The 19,996-nt window shown below is 50.6% G+C and overlaps 2 protein-coding genes across 2 annotated transcripts; one reads left to right on the top strand and one right to left on the bottom strand.

Annotated features, from left to right (window-relative positions):
• Nucleotides 1-2,718: 2,718 nt before the first annotated feature.
• Nucleotides 2,719-6,191, top strand: LOC128708827 (uncharacterized). The gene is made up of 4 exons (XM_053803811.1): nucleotides 2,719-3,250; nucleotides 3,330-3,678; nucleotides 3,771-3,867; nucleotides 4,362-6,191. Exons 1-4 carry the CDS (start codon nucleotides 2,719-2,721, stop codon nucleotides 6,189-6,191), a joined length of 2,808 nt encoding a protein of 935 aa, XP_053659786.1.
• Nucleotides 6,192-6,379: 188 nt separating this feature from the next.
• On the bottom strand, nucleotides 6,380-17,939 carry LOC128712149 (protein unc-13 homolog C). The gene is made up of 26 exons (XM_053807080.1): nucleotides 14,777-17,939; nucleotides 14,360-14,698; nucleotides 14,113-14,267; nucleotides 12,853-12,890; nucleotides 12,692-12,779; nucleotides 11,948-11,956; nucleotides 11,552-11,626; nucleotides 11,338-11,489; nucleotides 11,203-11,270; nucleotides 10,996-11,128; nucleotides 10,676-10,924; nucleotides 10,282-10,606; nucleotides 9,940-10,212; nucleotides 9,704-9,862; nucleotides 9,508-9,633; nucleotides 9,255-9,422; nucleotides 8,893-9,174; nucleotides 8,552-8,773; nucleotides 8,263-8,429; nucleotides 7,906-8,194; nucleotides 7,677-7,827; nucleotides 7,389-7,631; nucleotides 7,205-7,303; nucleotides 6,972-7,134; nucleotides 6,732-6,877; nucleotides 6,380-6,408 (listed from the first exon to the last, which is right to left on the bottom strand). The coding sequence occupies exons 1-26, from the start codon at nucleotides 17,937-17,939 to the stop codon at nucleotides 6,380-6,382; spliced, it is 7,311 nt and encodes a 2,436-aa protein (XP_053663055.1).
• Nucleotides 17,940-19,996: the final 2,057 nt, after the last annotated feature.

Genomic DNA, 19,996 nt, shown 5'->3' with positions numbered 1-19,996 from the left:
TTTTTCTTTTTTCCCTTTTTATAGCACAACGCCATCTACATCCCAGAAGTGTGCATGCAGTGTAACGTGGACATTGTGTGAAGATTACATTGCTCTTCTGTCACACTTCGGCGAGGGCGAAAATATCAAATTTCCCTCTGGTTGTATTAATGCTTTTTAATGATGTTTTATTTGCTTTTAAATTTAATGAACAAAAGGGTTATTTTTTAGAAAAAACAGGAAACAGAATAGCAATAAATTAATGATAATGATAGAATAAATATTTATGTTTTCTTAAATGCGTCGATATCAATGATTTTAAACTGAGCTCCTCAACCCGGCACCGTAACCGTAGTGCTATTTCCTTTTGAGGGCATGCGCGCATGTATGCGTGTGCAGCATCCGACACACAGAAGAAAGAAAAAAACACCCTGCGTTCGCAATCATTTGTGGTGGTGTTTTCTGCGTGTGGCGAAGCAAAAACCCTCAGCAACACCCCGTGTGCAGCAGCAGTACCACACACCCAGGGAACAAGCACGAAACCCTTTGCCTGCGAGGACACAAGTGTAGCAAACAGCACGCACAGAGCAAAGCAGCAAAAATTATTACAGAAGAAAACAAAACGATTGTTTCTAGTGTGTGTGTGTGTGCGTGTGCCGCGTTTTTTTGGACAGTTTTGTGTATTTACAGTGCAGAGTCTGTTCGCCAGGAAGGAAGTTTTTCGTGAAAAAAATATAACACGGTATTGCTTTTTCTTCAGTGCGCTCCACTAGGAAAAGAAAAACGCCAACACAAAAGAGGAACGACGCGCTCCTTGTTTCGCTACCTTTCTTTCTCTTTCCCTTTCGCTCTCTCCCACACATCTTTCTATCCATCCCGTTCCCATATACCCACACTTACGCTTAAGTGTGGCTTTTAAAAGAAAGAGAAAACGAGATCGCATTTTATTCCTCTCCTCGACCACAACAGCAGCAAAAAGTCTTCAATTCAATGGAAAATGTTTTTCGCTTTCCAGTTTTCCTGCTGTACTCGATCACGATCAATTCACGCGCCCTCAGTGTGTGATTAAATATTTTCCTTGCCCATAAAAACCTGCAAAAAAGAAAAAGAGACAGAGAAAGAATTTAAAACAACACAGAGGCACACAGGTGCTTTTGTTTTGTTCCTTTCCCTCCCATTCCCTCTCACTCTTTCGTTTTCCTCTCCTTCGCTGTCCCTTCCATTGTTGGAGATTTTACCTTTCATTGGCGTTTCTTTATTTCCCAATTTCGTCTTCGGTTTTCGGTGCTACAAATTTCGGTACCTGGGTAGAATTTCCGAATTTCTGAAGAATTTTAAACCATCTAAAGGCAGGGTTAAAGGTCCCCCACTTCCCTTGAGGGGCACTTTGAGTCATTCTGCCAACTTATTTTGTTCAACTATTTGCAACAGCGGTGACCGTGCGTCGAGTGCGTTAAGTTCGTGTTGTTCCGCCTGCGATATGTGGCGACGTACGCGCGGTGTGTGTGAAAACAGTGATGCAAGTGGTGAGTGCAATTGGGGTTAAAGGGTTGCTCTAGGGCGGGATTGTGAAAGGGTTGTGTATGAAAAACAAAAGAAAAAAAAACAGAGATCGCTCAACGGGAACAAAATAATACACCAATTTTTTTTTTAAGCAATCGAATATAAGGTTGAGTCACTCAACGCTGAAACCATAATCCAAACCCTGTAGTTTTGAATTAAAAACACATCAAGTGATACGGCATATCAATCTCTCTCTCTCTCTCACTGACGCAACGAAGCGTCTTATACATATATTTATGTAGGTGCGTGTGTGTGCTATCAATCTTCTCATCATGTTTTATTTTATCTATTCTATTTCCACGTATTAAATCATCAACATCCGAAACCAGTTGCTATTGTTTCCTAAATGCTTTGCACTTTTCCACAAAACATTCTGAGTGAGCGAGAAAAAAAGGGAAAGAAAGACACGAAACAGATCGCTTCCGCGTGGGTGAAATAAGCTGCGTAAATAATCAATACAGTCATAAACACGCTATCTCGCTCTCCGTGTTCACCCATCTCTTTCGCCCTGGCTCTTTAAATTCGTTTATACTTGATCACAGTTTTCACTCTGTGTGTGTGTGTGTGTCATTATTGATTTTTTATACCCTTTTTTCTTTCTCGCTCGCTCTGTAATGGCGGAATCATTTCTATTGTTTTCTTTTGCCATTATGTGAAAATGGGAGTTATTTGCTGAAAGAAATATCACCACGAATACATGATGCGTTGTGTAGAGCTGGGATGTCTGTTCGCTATTCAATCGTTTCGTATATTTATACCAAAAATTATTCGAGCTAAATGACTATTTAGACTGCAACAACAAAAAAACAATAACACACATTTTATAGGTTTGCTCAATTCTTAAAGTTGCTAAAAGCATGACCATCTTCGTATCAAACGGTTCGGGAGGAAGTCTTCTTCGGCAGTGATAACTAATAAAACAGCATGTGATACTATCAATCTTCCTGTGATACTAAAACCGAGTAGTTTAAGCCACACTCATTCTCGCTACCATGCGTCGGTGGTACACCAGCGAGCAAGGTCCTTCTGCACATTTGTTTTACAAACCCAACTTTGACTCTAATTTTCGCTCTGCCAACGCACACAACCGCACCCGAATATGTAATGGCGGCGTGACCCGGTCCTGCGTCCCGTCCTCCATGCAGCGTGTCATCGTCCCTCGTTGGTCCGGTTCCGATGTCGTCCAAACGGAAGTCACCACCGAACAAGCTCTCCAATGCGGTGACGATAGAGAAGAACAACTTCAAGAAGATCTCGCTCAAGAATGAGGAGTTCCTGAAGTCGTCCCCGGTGAAGGAGCTGAACTGTGCGTTCGATACGAACTTTATCGCGATGCAGAAGATGAGCGCCGATCCGAAGTTTCTCAAGCACGACGATCTGCTGAGCAACCGGCACGATGAGCATCTGTTGCCGCTGGAGCACGACTTCCATTACAATCTGCCGTTCCTGAACGTGGCGAGCTACATCCTGAAGGGGTCCGATCCGGCCCTGAACAAGACGGAGAACTTTCAGCTGACGATGAATCTGGACAGTTTGAATATCTCCAGCGGTAATCAGGATGCGACACCACCGTCTCCAGTGTCACCGTCGACGACGGTACCGAAGATCCCCGGTGTAACCAGTGGACCGCGCAAGATTAACAACATGATCCTGAACCATCTCAAATCGATCGTGGACAACTTTGACAGCTTAAACAACAACGTTAATGGTGGGTAGTGGAGCAGTACAAATAGGCCAAGAACCTGTTCTTCTAAACAACTACCTCTATTCGGTTTCCACTCTTGCAGATAAGAACAGCTACGGTGGTGCGGCAAACAACTGTCAGGGCGAGGAGCCACCCGTTCACATGCCATCGCCAGTAGAACAGCCCACGGTCCAGCAGTTGAACAACCAGTATCTCGAAAAGAACAATCTGGAATCGTTTCGTACGCGGCTGGACGAGCGCATCACCAATCTGCAGCTCAGCATGAGCGAGATCTATCTGATGCGGCTTAACCTGAGCCTGCTGGACTTCCCGAACGAGATACCGAGCACATTGCTGAACAACCACAGCCAGCCACATAACACCACGGACGATCTGCCCAACCGGAACTGCAGTTCGCAGAGCACGCAGAATAACATCAAGCTTATCAAACGGTAGGTTCGCGACGAGGCACCTGTTGGGCAGACCACCCTTCGACTAACGATACACGTGTTGCTCTTACTGTATTTCATGCACCCACCGGCAGAAGCTTCAAGGAGTCACTCTACGAGAAGGAGAAAAACATCAACCGACTGATCATGTACTTCACGATATGGCGCGAGATGCTGCTGAAGGCGGAATTTGTAAGCTAACCCAACACCACCCCAGCTGCGGTGCCTTAACCAGACCGCCTGCCTTTTATTCGGGAATGTGAAACTAACACCACAGTGATACTATCTCGCTGGCTGTCTACTGGATCGCTAATAACGGGTTCTGTTTCTTAATGTCCTGGTTGGAGTTGTGCTAGAGCGTGTGCGACGACTCTACACGATACCTCTATCTAGTGATGCGTCCCTGGTGTAATACTGGCTAACCCGCTCGATCGTACTGCCTTCCGGCATTTCTCTGTCTTCATCTCTCTCTCTCTCTCTTTCGCTTGCTCGTGATTGCTGCTTCGGTTGTTGCTAGTACTACTATTCCGTGTATAGGAAGAGTGAGCGTGCTGTTATATAGAAATTGTAACCACTATTTCATACCCATTCTTTGCGGCATTGTTACTCTGCCATTCCCTCTCTGGTTCCTCCCCTCCTTCCCTACCTCCCACCTCTTGCCCTCTTTTCAACGTTTTCATTCGCAGGGCGAAAACCGCAAGTACAAACAGAACAACTATTCCAAAAGCAACCTCGACCAACCGTCATGTCTGCTGTCGGGGGGTAGCACAGCCACGGCCGGTAGCAGCACATCGACCGGCGAAGGTGCGGCACGTGCCGGTGCGGGCGGTAACGGGATGTCGCCGGCCGCCTCCTCCACGGCCTCCGTCCCGTCGGCAACACCGGTGGCAAGCGGGGTCGCATCACCGAACCGAAGCACCTCAGCGGGCACCACCGTGATCGACTGTGATATAGCAGGGCCGGCCGAGCTGGCCAGCGAACCGGACAACTGCATACGCCGATACCAAAATGTATTTCAATCGATTGCTTGCAAGATGTCGGGTGCGGTTGAGCTGGCCGGCCAGATGTCACAGCATTCCGCCGGCGGTACCGTTTACCAACCACCAGCGGCCGGTGGAAGCAGTAGTGGTGGTGGTGGTGGTGGTGCTACCAACAGCTCGACCGTCGGTGGTAATATGCGTCGCAATGCTCGGAAACGGCCCCACCTAATGCCACCGGATGCGGACCCGGAACAGCTGATACTCCCCAAGCAACCGATGCTGTCCGCGCCGCCATTAAACTGTAGCGGTGCGGGCGTGCCCGCCGGGCCGGGGTCACTCACGCTGTACGACGAGTACGAGAAGGCGAAGGAGGATGAAAACCAAAGATACGCGAAGGAACCGGACGCACCGATCAACCTGTCCAAGCGGAAACCGTCCCGGGACAGCCCGCTGGGACCGGGTGGACTGGAGCTCAGCAATGGCACGAAGCTGCCGGGGATGGTGCCAGGTGGCAGCGGAGGTGTCGGCCCGTTCGGACCGGCGGGACTCTTCACCGGGTGCGATACGGACGAGCTGAACCACCGGTTGGAGCTAATGTCGGATAAGGTCGGACTGTTGCCACCGACGGCTGTCGCACTGCTGGAGAAGGAGTCCGACAAGTATTTCCTCAAGTCGAAGCGTGACCGGCTCGAGCTGGAGGCGAACCACCTGTTCGATTATCCCGGACCCGGACCGGACGGGTTGCACAAGCATGCCAAGCTGAATCTTTACCACCAGTCGCCGAGTCCGCACCATGGCAGCCCGGACGAGAAGCAGGGCGGCTTGGGGCTGGGCGAGTCGGCCTATCCACTTGCCCAGCAGTTCTTTATCAAGGCGGCCGACGCAGGGCCTCACGGTGGGCCTGGTGGACCGGGCCTGTCACCGTTCAACAGCAACGCGATGATCGACAACATGAACCGCCATCTGATCCAGCGCCAGCAGACGATCGCTGCCGTTAGTGGTGGAGGCGGTGGTGGTGGAGGTGGTGGTGGTGGTGGCGGCAGTGGTAAGAAGGACAAGGGCATGACGCTCGGTGGGATGGATCTCGGACCGGACATCGGTACCGGCCGGAGCCGTTCGTCCAGCACCGAGAAAAACCACATCAAGCGTCCGATGAATGCGTTCATGGTGTGGGCGAAGGATGAACGGCGCAAGATACTGAAGGCCTGCCCGGACATGCACAATTCCAACATCTCCAAAATACTTGGCGCCCGGTGGAAGGCGATGACCAACCTCGAGAAGCAACCGTACTACGAGGAGCAGGCGAAGCTGTCAAAGCAGCACATGGAGAAACATCCGGACTACCGGTACCGGCCACGTCCGAAGCGTACCTGCATCATCGACGGCAAGAAGATGCGCATCTCCGAGTACAAGTGTCTGATGAAGAACCGGCGGCAGGAGATACGGCAGTTCTGGACGCGTGATTACGACAGCGGCACCGACCAGAAGTGTCCGCTCAAGGACGCCGGCAAGGTGATTAAGAACGAGGCCATGTAAAATTCCACCAACTCCACCCGACCGACCGTCATCTCCTCCCGTTTTCGAACACCCATATTTAATAATACTTAACTAACCTTGGCACTGTGTACTCTCTGTATTCCGAGTGTAGATGTTAATGCTTCCGAGGTTCACGCAAGGTGACGTGCAGCAAGCAAAAATAAAATGCGTCATCGCATTCAACAAAATCACAACCATTGAGCGTTATCGAGTTTTACTGTAGATTTTTATTGTAACAGATTCGACAGAAAGGGTGATGACACGCTTCACACTTCGCCGCATCCGGTGGCCTGTTGACTCCTCCGCAAAACACCTCTTCTCCGATTGTACTAAAAGGAACAAAACCTAGCTTTAATAGTGATCTTGATGATATTAAATACTTTACCCAAGATGCTAGAACTCCCTGAAGTTGTCGTAGTGATCCTGGTCGTCTCATCCTTCAGCAGGCGCCGAATAGTTCTTCTTGCATTTCACAAACATCCATTCTCATGCATTCGTCAATACACACACTCACAAAACATTCGATAGAGAAATATATACACCAATCCCAATAGTATACCTGATCAACAACATCTTTCAGCTTTAGTATTGCTACACCAACCAGCCGATCCTCCCGGGCGAAGCAGTAATCTTTCACGCATATGTGCAGCTCAAAGAACTCCAGCTGCTCCTCATTACCGATAATGCTGTGGGAGAGCGGAGAGAGAGAGAGAGAGAGAACGTTAAGTAAAAGAGAACGTTATCGAGGTGTCATGCACCCCACAACCGGTTGATGCTTACAAATGGAAGGTGTCATTGTACTTTGGCGACCAGTTGTTTGATTTGGATTTGGTCGCAAACTTTCGTTTCCTATCGTTGAGATGCGGTCCGATCAGATTCACCTCGATGAATGGCCGGAACATACCGGACGGGACGGTCCATTTGAGATCGTTGGCTGCGATCACTGTGAATGGGGGAGGGGAGGGAAGCGTTACTATCGTGTGGGATTGGTGAAGAGCGCGACCTGATCTTACCCTTGACGGATATTTTCTGTTCACCGTTCTCCGGGTTCGATGAGACGTCTATCTGTATGGACACCTCACCGACGGAAGCATCATCGTGACTAACTCCTTCTGCGAAAGCAGATAGCGTGAGTGAAAAGCCGCATTAGTACATAATGTCCTTAAAGAATTAGATAGGCGATCGCGCCACCGTTACCTTCAGAAGCACCTTGTCCGGAGACGAACGATTTGATTAGCGTGTCCGTGGTCTGCGTGTAAAGACTCAGTGCGTACTTTAGGCTCTGCAGCTCGGGTGACTTCTCGAGGAACGGCATCTTCAACCCATTGCCACCGGCGTGGAAGTACTGCTGGATGGTACCGAGGGCCACCTCCAATACCGCACACTGCTTCGGCGATAAGTTCTTCTCCATCTGTCCAATAACGGGGTGTGAGAGTGAGGCTTCTGCACCATCTCAGGTTTGAAGAGTACATTCCGGTACCAAACTTACCTCCTTGGAGATGTCCATTACCCCGCTAAGCACATTCTTGGCATCCTGTTTGCCGGACATGTGGTTCTTGATGAGCCTCGACATGTCCTCGATTTTTGCGTTCGCTGCCAGATTCTTGGCATTGTCGGTGAGATGCTTGAACACCATCTGCAGGTTGGGGAGTGACATAATGTAGCTAATACTGCAAAGGTGTGCGCTGCATTTCCAACCCCATCCGATACTCACCGTTCGATCGGTCATCGGTGGAAGCACGATCGTTTTCTCCAACGTCCGGATCACTATCTTCCACAGCTCCTTCAGCAGTCTTTTCAAAACGGTCTTCTCGCAGGATTGAGCGTACATGGAGAGCGAACCATCCAGCAGATCCATCAGTGGTCGCAGCACCTCGTCCGCCTCGATCGCGATCAGATTGGCATCGTCGGCGGGCGGTGCATGGAACAGCGAGCTCTGCTGCTTAACCTGCTGCAACAGATCACCCAGCTCCCGCACGCTGCCGGTGATTCTCGGTTCCAAACTAGCATGGAGCGAACGAGATGTTTGTCAGTGGTGGTCCGAAAGCGCAAGCAGGCGCGTCGCACTTACCTCTTGGCGAACTGCGTCGCCAGATCGTCCAGTGCCGTGTTGAGGTTCTGCTGCAGTTCCTTGAGGATGTTGGCCGCATCCTCTTCCAGCTTGTCGCCACCCATCGATTCGAACATCTTCTCCAGCTGTACCCGCAGTTGCTGGATGTTGTTCATAAGTATGCACGCCTAGGCACGTACGAGGTAGCGAATAGAAATATCAGTATCAAAACCCGGATACGAAAACCACCACGGTATACCGTAGAGTCATTGGGTTATAAGAGAGAGAGAGAAAAAATGTTGTGGCTTACTGTTCGCTCCTCGTGCATTATATCGGGGAACTCCGACTTAACGATATCAACATACGCAAGCAGTACTTTAACAATGGTCTTAGCAAAACGTCGCATGTAACGCTTCCAGATTTCTGGATCGGGACAGTCGAGTTTGCTTACCACATCGAAGCACTGTGTTAGCTGCGTAAAGACATCGACGACCGAGTTTGAGAAGAGAGCATGCTCACTACTTTTTTGGAACTGTAAGTAAGAAAACAAGGCGGGAAAGTGATAGTCAGCATATGCACAACCATTACGCAACACCCAGCCCCCGGTACGGTCAGTGTTCCCCACGGCCGTAGATGGCCGGCCCTATGTACCCCGTCTTTCTTGTCCCGCTTGAACGCGCCGTGCAGGTACTCCAGCGATACGTCGTCGTTTTCGTTTAGCCACTGCATCACGAACGGTTCGAACCAGGCCGGATATTCCGGTACGGCCCCCTTGTACGGTGGCACCTCCTTCACGTAGTTCGTGTATAACCATTTGACCTTGAAGTGTAGGTTCATGTACGCCGACGACTTGCACAGCCGATGCTGTTCGTGCTCTTCGAGCGCATATTTCATATCTACGGCGAACAGGCTCCACATGGTTGCCGCAGACACCTGCGAGGGAGACAGAGAGATAGTGTGAGAGATACAGAGTGAAGGAACTGTGACAACTCAGTGTCGCACAGTTCGCATACCTGCCCGATGTTAAGCTCTTGCGGGAATTGATTAAGTACAGCACTATAACTATTTTTATCTTCCTCGATAACTGATACAATTAAAGCTATTAGCTTGTGCCAGAAATCAACATTCTCTAGTTTTGGTCCGTGGTCTTCGCCTTCACGCTTGGCTTCGTTCGGATCAACCTGAGGAAGAAGTCGTCAATCGGTGGACATTAGTTAGTCAGACAGTCTGCGCGGTTTCGCGGGAATGCCAGACACCGCATCGTACCTGAAACTCTCGATTATATAGCTCGTAACAGTTTTCGAACAAAAATTGATAGGTTGATCGTAGACAAGCTTTTACACAATCCTTTACCACTGTGCTTGCTCTAGGTGGGCTGGATAACTCTTGAACCTGGAAGCAGAACATAGGAGTCATCAGTTTGCTTGTCACGAACCCGAGCGCGCACCAGGCAGGGACTTACTTTCATACGGAAAAAGGTAATACTGGTTAACAAATCTACTGTAGATTTTAGATCCATCAGCTTCTCCTGACTGGAAGCGGGAAAGTTATTTCTGTACATGGACAAGTCGATTCGTAGCGAGTTGTGCAGCTGGTCCAATAGCTTAACGAACTTCTCTTTCTGCGGATGATAACGGCGAGAGAGGGAAACAGAATATAAACCACCGCGCCACCATCTTGTCCGCATCGTACACTTACACCAAAATTGCTAGCCGCAAAGCGATCGCTGGCCGATACCGCGCTAGAAGCCGTAGTGTGTGCATAATAAGCGTTTATATTAGCTAATAGTGTACTCATAACAGCCGGGACGCCAGCGCACAGGTACTTCGTAGATAGACAATGAAAGTGGGTCATGGCTTGGTAAATGTTCTCAATGCCGTAGCGCATCGCGAACTCGTCCACAATCTCTTCCGGCGTTTCGTCGAAGTAAATCTTCCACCCGTCATCACCCTTGGTCTGTGGAAGATTCACCTGTATACGGCGCGGAAACATTAACCATTGTGAGAGCGAGCGTGAACCTAGGGGTGCAATCGGACTTACCGCTCCCAGCGCTTCCTCGCACAGGTAGTGAAACACGTTCTCGTGCAGACAGGTGTACTGGACGTGGTACGGTGCTACCTTTTCCTCGCCTTTAATCTCTACGGAAATATGCAAACGGATCGCCCCGGATACGGCTGATTTGTCAGTACGCTTCTCCAGATTGTACCAAACGTCCATCTCGCCCGATAGCGTTCGCACTTCAATGATTGTCTGTCCCAGAAAGTCGTCCGACTCTCGCGTTAACTTCTGTCGCAGTTTTGATTTCAAATCGTTATCCTCGTCCCACACGCGCACCTTGATGCGATCGGACGAGTTGTGGCACTCGCTGGAAGTGTGGGCAAAAGTATTACTTCAGCTGCAACCATTTACGCTACGCAGCGACAGCACTACTTACAAGTTGAACTTTTCGTTCCACACCGGATTCAGCTCCTGCGGCATCGTACGGGTGCGCTTCTTCACCTTACTTACCTGCACCGTCACGTACGGATCGCTGGTGCCGCTCTTGTCCTTCGCAATCAGACCCTGCGCACAGATGACGGTGATCGCAATCTTTGCCGACCACTTGCTCGTACCGTCCAGCACGCTTTGCTTCACCGCCTTCATGTGCCCGGCATGGCTCTTCTCCTCTACCGCAAACACTTTCCTGCACCGGGATAGAACGATCGGGTGTAAGACAGCAGCCTCGCTTCAGCTACAATACAACGTTTCACCAACCTGATCAGTTCAAATATTTCTGGACGATCGCGTTCACGCTGCTTCATCCGCTCCTTCATTGCCGCTATCACCGAGTTCGCTTTATCCTCGGCACCATGTTTGGAACTCTTTTCGGAAGCACCGGCAAAGCACACTGAAACGAGTTGGAACATACGCAGTCGTGATGGTTCCTGAGCATGGGCATGCGCCATTACCCTCTGTACTTACTCTGCAGACAATCCGCGTTCAGCAGGTCCTTGCACTTTTCGTGACACTTTACTGCACACTCGGTACATCTGTAACAGAGAGTGTGGACGTGTCAGTGATGCGGCACTACCAGACTCTACCGCTCCTCAAACTTACCTCACACCCTGTCGCGCAATACCCCACAGCAGTCCTTCACACTCGTAGCAGTAGGTCGGGGAGGTGGCTGTCCACAGGACAAAGTTATGCGGTGTGGTCGACGAGATGGGATAGATCAACGCCTGCAGTGCCTTCTTGTATACATGCATTTTCTGCAACAGATGAGTGAGATATAAGCAAAACTCCCCAACGTATAACGCGATACTCCACTTACCAGCTCTTCATCGTTGAGGGTTGCTCTCGGTACGGCGGAGGTCAATCCTGCGTTGCGCTTCGTTGCCGCCATCGTCTGCATCGTGCGCCGCAGGAATCAAAAACCGGCACAACATTAGTGTCCAATAAAAATTTGCTCAAGAATTCGGCAAAACAAACTGTAAACCTTTGCATGTAATACTATCGTGCAGAACACGGTAACTGTGTAAGGGTTGCATCGTACATGGGGTCTCAACAGTTATTGGATCAATTAAAAATGGAATCAACTCAAATGCAAAACAAAACGAAAAAGTTTGTACTAAAAAAAACTACAACCACATCTACAAACGGAAGATATACCTTGCTGGTGCAAGAACGCTAATGTGAAAGTAAAACCACAATTCAAAAATACACTTACTTTGAGGACCTGTTGAGGAGAGCGTTTCGAAATCATGTTGAGGTTAGGTTTACAAGATACGACGGGAATACGATGACAGGGCAGGCAATTTTGAGTATGTGTGTTAGTTTAAGTGTTTTTTTTTTGTTCAAATACCGCACATAAAAGAGAGGGCACACAGATGGGATACATCGAGATCAGAGTACGGAGCAGTCCAGGAGGTTTTTGGTTTTGTTGGAAGGTACATCATAGAAAGAAATAAGAAAGGTATGCCGATGCACATACGGTTAGGATTTGCTCCGGTTCGGTTCGGATTGCTGCACCAGGAGCGGTTGGAAAGGTTAGGGCACTTGGGTAACTCTTGTTTTTTCCCCATCTAGGAACGTAATCAACGGAAGGTTGTGGTTTAAACTTTTGCTCCTGAAAGTATGCCGTGTAAGTCGCCTACTGGACAAAACATTCGCGGGAATTCTAGAAATTCTTGCTGAGCTCAGTAAATCTTTGTACTAAATTGAAAGTTGTACTAAATGGTTATTGCATACTTTCAGGCGTTCCATAACACGTTGTGCAGGAGTTACACACAGTCTTCGGATACACTGTTTGGGTTATTTAGTACGCCAAGGGTCATAACATTTCCAACATGGTGCCCACTGATGAAGGATACGCCGAATGACATTCGTTTCCACACAGCCAAGAGGTGGCAACCGGGGTTACGACGACAGGAAACACCGGGAAGGGTGTTGTCCCCACCACCACGATACCTACCAACTCCGACACGAGCGGTATAGACTTCCTTCTTGGTCGAATGTCCGGCATACTGTCGATGTTGCTGTAGAAGGTGTTGTCACCCAGCCTGCGAAATAGCGCGGAAGTCATGCAGAATTAGTCTCCACCCCCGTGCACGGCTCCGTCACGTCTCAACTTACCCATTGTTCCGTCCACTATCAACCGTCCCATTTCGCTTCTGTCGTACCCCCAAAGCGCGGTTGCCGTATTCGTGCGATGAAACAGAGAAGAGATCGCATTAGTGGATGGTGTACTGTACACTACGCACGTAAGCTTCGTTTTAAAAACGCGATGACGCGCGGGCTCGGAAGCAGAACCATCTTTTCTACTACGGTAATGCGATACAAAACTACCGTCCTGCTTGCAAAACTGCCCTTGCATCAGTGAAACACAAGAATGTATAAGACTGATCTGAGCGAGAGAGACAGAGAGACAGAGGTTTCGCCAAAAACAACAACAACAATAGCCAACGGAAAAACAACACAAAAAAAATTAACCGAACGGAACGCACAAAGGTACACAAAATGAACGCGGGGTGTGACAAAAGATGGGTTTAGACTTAATACGTAAATGGTTTTTAGTTTAACACATACTACGGCAAAAGTATGGAACCAGCGCGGGTGGTCTGGTCACTAGCTAAGGGAGAGATGCAACGGTTTGGTTTTTTTTTTGGTTGTTTGTTTGTTTGTTTTTTTTTTTGTTTGGTTTAAACAGTGTATACTATTCTTACCTCTACAGACCCTTCCGAAACTGATTCCGAAACAAAAGTGTATAATACAGATACAGAGAGAGATACACGTAAACGAAACATAAAACAATACGCTCCCTCGTATATATATACACACACACACATACGCACACGGGTACAGCAATAGAGGTTATGCGGGGCAGGTTATGTTTTGCATTGTATAACGGTAGTAATATACATAGATAGATTAGACAGATGGGCAACACAGCACACAATATACACGAGGGTGATGTACGGAACCACCGCATCAGCCGGACCGGGATGGGCCGGACACCGGCAAACACACGCAAGTTAGTGTTACACGGGCAGGTGATGATGGAACACAAATGGAACACAAATCAAATCAAATCAGCGCGCGCGACGTTACTACCAATGTTTCTTTGTTTAGGGTGTGTGTGTTTTTTTTTGTTTTGTTATATCTGCATGTGTGTGTGTGATCTGGTTTGTTTTTGTTTTGTTTAGTTCTTTTTTTGTTCGTTTTTTTTTGTTTTGCTTATTTCTTTTGCAATCAATAATCGTTTTCTTCTGCGGGAGTCCTTTTGTTTTGCTCGGTAGATTTGTTTGATACTCGGTACTTTCTGTTTCTGTTCTGTTATAGCATAGTCAAACGCATCCGCCCACCGATAGCAGGTGCCGCAGCGGTGTCATTTACCTCGGGCTCCTCGTTCTTGCCACTTACGTCCACCTTTTTGAACAGACCGGGCTCGTCGTCGAAGGACTCACCGACTTCGACTACTTTCTGTTTCTCCTCGATACGTTTCTCCTTGAGCGTTTTCAGCAGCTTCCATTTGCTGCCGCCCTCACCGTCTGAAGCGAAACGGAAAAAAGCGAAATGTTTAGTTAAGATAGGGTTCATGAGACCAGAGCAGAGGGAGAGTGAGGAAGTCCTTCGCAATTACCTTCACTACCTTGGGCGCGAAATAAGCTCTGGCGGCGTTGGGCTAGCGGTGCAACCGCACCAGCTGCGTTCGGATCGAAATCCTTCTCCAGTGCCTGCTGGACATCGCCAGCTTGTGATAACAGTTCGGTACCGCTGATGGCGTCCTGGTCGTACGTCTGGTACGGGTCCTCACCTTCGTACTCCTGCAGCGGACTCGGCTGCGTACCGACCGGACTCGGTTCGAGCTGACCTTCGAAGGACAGGTTGTCCCGAGGTGGCGACGGTTGCAGTTCACTGTGCTGCGAGGATGGTGTGGGCTGTTCGTGCAACGATCCCTCACCGGAAGGCGTCATGCCACCTGCGGAAGACACGACCGGCCCGACGTGGGTGAGTATCGCACAACCCGCATCCGGAGGTCAGGACCTGCAGCACTCACCTTTTGCTGTAAGCGGTGACAGATCCATCGGCTGATGTTGGTTGATGTCCAGATGTGCGGCAGGTGGTTGGGCATTGCCCACCTGCTGCACATCCCCCTCATCCACGGAAGCCTTGGACGAGTCGAGACTGAACGAACTCTTCAGTGAGCCGAAGAACGATTTCGACTTTGCGCTGATGATACTGTCGGTACTCTCCTGATGCACGAGGTTCTTGTTGACCTTGTTGAAGAAGCTGCCGATGTTGACCGTGGTCGACTGAAAGAAACCACCCTTCTGTTCCGCGGCGGTAGGTTGCGCCACCGGTGCTGCTGGTTGCTTTGTGGGCAGAATCGAACCTACCACCGGTACCTTGCTCGGTTGACTTGCAGGCTGCGTTGCGGTTGGTTGGGGCGCTACCACAGTCGAAGGCACTGCCGCAGCAGGCTTCACAAAAGCAGTGCTGGTGGTGACTGGTGCTGGAGTAGGTTTGAAACTGTTCGTCTCCTCAGGAACACTCGAAGTCACGCTGGATTGCACATGCACCGTAGCCGTGCCGTTGGCAGTGACAGTTGTACTTGCAACTACCACACCTGCAGAAGACGTCAGCGAAGGCAGTGCAAGACCAGTCGCTTCGACTATTGGCTTACCCTCAGCCAACACTGCCATCGTGGTGGTCGGCCCTATTGGAGGCAGTGCCGGTAGTTTACCAACCGTCGTGGTGATCGTCGTCGACATTGTGGTCGCTGTTACCACCAACGTCTCCTTCGTGTGCTGCTCCAGACCGGGCTGGGCGATCGGATGGCTGAACGCCATACTATCAGATGCCTCGCTGATGCCGGACGAGTTCATCGACATGTGAAGGAACGAGGAACAGTCCGAGCTATCCGGTATGTTCGAGATGGCGGACATGGTGGAAAAGTCCGGCAGACTTATGGGAGCCTCCGTACCGGGTACGGTCAGTGGTAGCTGCGAGAACAGCCCCAAACTGTCGCTAGTGTCGGCAAACCCGGAATCCGTAATGTCCAGCGAGGGAAAGAAGGTCGTATCGCTGAGCGTCGGGATGCTCGACTTCCGCGAGAGACTGTCATAGATGGCTTGCATCTCGGGCGAGTCGGTAATGGACGTTTGGCCGGGCAGTGGTTGAAACGTGGGCGGACTGGTCGACGGTTCTGCCACGCTCGACCGACGGCTAATGATGGCCTGTATGATAGCGGCCGTGTCGGACGTGTCCGTAACGGTGACGGTGCTCTTTACCGCTATAGGTGTCGCATCCACCATGCTAGCCTTGCGCGAAGGCAATGCGGAACCACCTGACACAGCTTCCGAGCAGATACCCGGGCCCGCATTTCGAGCATCAACCGTTTCCACACCATTCGACAGCTGGTGCGAGAGGACGCTCGGGGAGGCGACACAGGATGTCATCTCCAGTGCCTCCGTAATGTTGGGTCTGAGGTTAGTAAACAATGCCTTACCGTTGGTCAAACCAACCAAGTTTGTACAGGCGAACGTTGGTGGAATAGTCGTTTTAGGCACCTCCACTACGTCCCCTTCCGGGGCCAGTTTACCCCGTATCTTACCGCTACCATCCAAACCATGTCCATTGCTCTGCAACACCTCACCCTGTTCCATCTCGAGTGCGTGTGGGTCGCGGAACCCATCGAGGGTGGTTTCATTAGTACCCAAGATAGCTGCCGCCGCCGTCGCCTGTAGTCCGAATGGTGAGAACTCGCTCAACTTCTTGGGCGACGTTCCGTTCTCATTCACCCGGGCAGAGTGCTCCGTGCTTAGGTTTAGCCGAAAGTCATTCTCCGAGGTGCTGTCCTGTATCGTAATCGTACCATTTTCCACCGTCAGCAGATCGTCCTTGGTCAGCGTGGCAATACCTTCCGGCAGATACTTCGCCAGTTCCTTCCGTGGACTTGCGCCGGCAGCAGTTGTGACGGTAACGGTTTGCTTACTCCGTGCCATCAGCAACTCCGCCGACTTTACTGGATACACGACCTGCAGATCATCATCGAACACGTCCATCAGCTCGGTACAATTCTTCGCCATAAAGCACCGCACCTTATCCATCTCCTCGCTGCTGAGGGACGCCACGTCCTCCTCACTCATGATCTTGTTGATCAGCTCCCGCACCTCCTCACTCTGCATCTTCTCGATCCGTTCCGCCGTATACTTCTTCGACTTTGGCGTACCGAACTCGAGCTCGATCTGCTTCGCATGGTTCAGGAAGGAGGTGCGCAACTGCTCCTCTATGATGGCCGCACTGTCCGCCGGTTCGATATTCCGCAGCAGACCCCGGTCCGCTTCGCCCGCGGATAGGAACGGATTCGTCGACATGCGTGGCAACTCCGGTGGTGGGTGCGATGGAACGCTGCGGGACGGCAACACTACCGCTGCTGGCACGGCAGCATACGGGTCCGCCTCCAGCTGGGGCTTCAACCCCTGTGCCTCCGGCACGTTTGCAAGGTTTCGTTGCAAAATGAGAAAATCGTTGTCAAACTGCAGTTGCATCTGCTGATGTTGTTGGTGCTGCTGCTGTTGCTGCTGTTGCTGCTGAAGGTGTAGGTGTTGGTCAAGCAGATGCATACCCTCATATCCATGCCTAGCACCTGCCACCAGCTGCGACCCGGAATGATACATCTGCGCAGAGTTCTGGAGCTGCTGGTGGAACAACTGCTGTTGCTGCTGATGGTGCAGGTGCAGCTGCTGCTGCTGGTGCAGAAACTCTTCCTGCTCCTCCTGCAGCGGTATCATGCCACTGTTTATTAACGCCTCATTGATACGGTCCCGGTACTCGAGATCCTTCCGCAACCGGGACTGCTCCTGGAGGGAGAATTCGTGATGCTTCGCATAGTCCGGTATCATGTCGAGATATGCTTTCCGGTTCTCCTCCATAAACTGCAGATTTTGCACTATCCGTTGCTGTGATATGTTGAGCGACTGTAGCTTGAACACCTTCTCCGACATCTTCGTGTACTCTTCGTTCAACAGGTTCAGCGCCGCCCAGGCGAACTTGAGCTCCGTGTCGAGCAGATCGATGTTGGTCGCTATCTTGTCGGTGTAGTCGTTGATGATAAAGTCCTGGTGGAGATGGTGCAGATCCTTCAGCCCCTGGTTGCTATACATCTCCTGCGACTGCTTGCTCCACAGGAACGCCGCCATCACCTCGTTTTCATCCATCGTGAACTGCTACTGCACTGTTTGTGCTTGGACAATTGTTACACACAGAGAGCGGCACACACACGCGCGCACGCACACACACACACGGGCCTTTGAGCAGTAAAGCGTTCTCCAAAGCAGTCACATGCTTCTTTTCACACGCACTCACACTTCACCACACCCGGACACACACACACATACACACCGTTTCAGAGTAGGTTTTGCACTCCGCTTCCCATCGTCATCGATTGGTGCGCACAGCGGGATGGGACAGTGGCGGGGTGAGGTTTTAGAGAGTCGGACGACAGCAGAAGGACTATCGATGTAGACTAGTTCCACGTTTGTGTGTATGTGTCTGTGGGTGGGTGACGCTTGCAGTAACCGTTTAAGATAGCGGTTTGATAGTTGAACGCTATGGGAACGGGAAGGAGAAGACACCAATTCAGCAGTTGTCGACAGCGTGTCCGTATTGAATTTGATAGAAGCCTCTCGTTGATGGGCGATCCTCCAACGGGGGTACTATTAGGACGGCGCCCCACTAGAAGCTGACAGTAAATGTAGGACACAGCAACCGCATGTCCGACAGGCGCACACAAACGTAGCACCGCACCGCACAGTGGTTCGCCAGTGTCCTTGTCGATGTCTTCGTGTTCTCACATTAAAAGTCCTTCCTCGTTTTCACAGCAACGAAGAGTTGAATAATTCAAAACAACTCCATTCAGCTCACGCACCCCACGGGAAAGGTGCCCCCAGCGGGTGGGTGCTCTCCATGCCACCAACCAAAACCAACACCACTCTTCCTGTTGTCACACGAGCACAGCGTGAGCAGTTGCAGTTGCTTCATTCACACCACGCACACACGCCACACACGGGATTTTACGGTGACATTTTGTCGCAAAGCAGTGGGTGCCGTGAGACACGAGACGGCACAAACACTAGACTGGAATTGCCACCCGTCCACGGCTCCTCGCAAATTTAAACCCAAAGAAAACAACACCTCCCCGTTCAACGCAAGGGGCCCCCGAATTTTTGACGCGAATTCCAATCAATTTGTAAGGTTAATCGATTGTTCGAGTGCGCGCACACCACATCAGGACACCTGGGTGCTTTGCTAGGCGAGGGCAAAGAACGCTGTTGGCAAATCGAAAGAACGTGTGTGTCCACCGCTGCTGGTGCACTTAGAAATTGTCCTTGCCCACGGAAGCAAACACAAATGCACTGCTTTTAAAACCTTCGGGCACTAAAAGCTTGCTGCCGTCTAATAGGACAGGAATTTTGAAGCAGGAAGCGCAGTCCACGGTGCCCTAGCGCTCGGTCTGTGCCACACGCGTGCTCTCACGTCTGCTGCACGAACTCTCCTACCAACCGTGCCACTGCTTGAATGCTCTTTTGTTCGCCGTGTTATCTCTCTTATCGTAATGGCCGTGCTCGCTCGTCGCACACGCAGAGCGCCGACGAGGCGGTTGCTTTCCTTTTTCGTCTGCCGCGCTGTCCAGCAGCGCTCTCCGGCAAGTCGGGTTCGCTCTGTACGCACGCTCCAGATTTTGTGTCTGACATTTAATTTATGACTGTTACGGAGCCATCGACACGCTACCACTACGGAGCCATCGACATTTTTACGGTGTATGGCAATCGAGCACAATATCTCGGTGAGGTACGCGTACACTTAGAATGCGGCTCCGCACAGGTGCGCCTGCAGGTGTACGCGGGTCTGTACGAGAGCGTTGAGCGGTGCAGACAGCTCCAAGTACTGCTGCCGTCTCGGTAGAATTTTGCCAAAACGCTAGAACCCTCGCACACTCCACCACAGAACCTGCGTGTTGCGTTCCTGCTCCACTGCGGGATGTTTCTCAAGCGCTAGGCACAGCTTTTGACAGTGACATTCCACGCTCATCCCTTTATTTCCCCACCAACTGCAGCAGAGCCTCCACAGAAGCGTGGCGAAACCTTGCCGTCCTTCCGCTTCTGCTGTCACTCGCTGACAGATGCGTGGATTCTTGTGACACCACCATCTGCTGGAATGCAGCAGAGGGGTTTCGCACTGTATCAAACAATGGTCGACACACGAGCAGAGGCAC

Source organism: Anopheles marshallii, chromosome X, assembly GCF_943734725.1.
Source record: "Anopheles marshallii chromosome X, idAnoMarsDA_429_01, whole genome shotgun sequence".
In the NCBI taxonomy this organism is placed as follows: Eukaryota; Metazoa; Arthropoda; class Insecta; order Diptera; family Culicidae; genus Anopheles; species Anopheles marshallii.
Note: the sequence above shows the minus strand (reverse complement) of the source record. Positions and strands in the feature narration are given on the sequence as shown.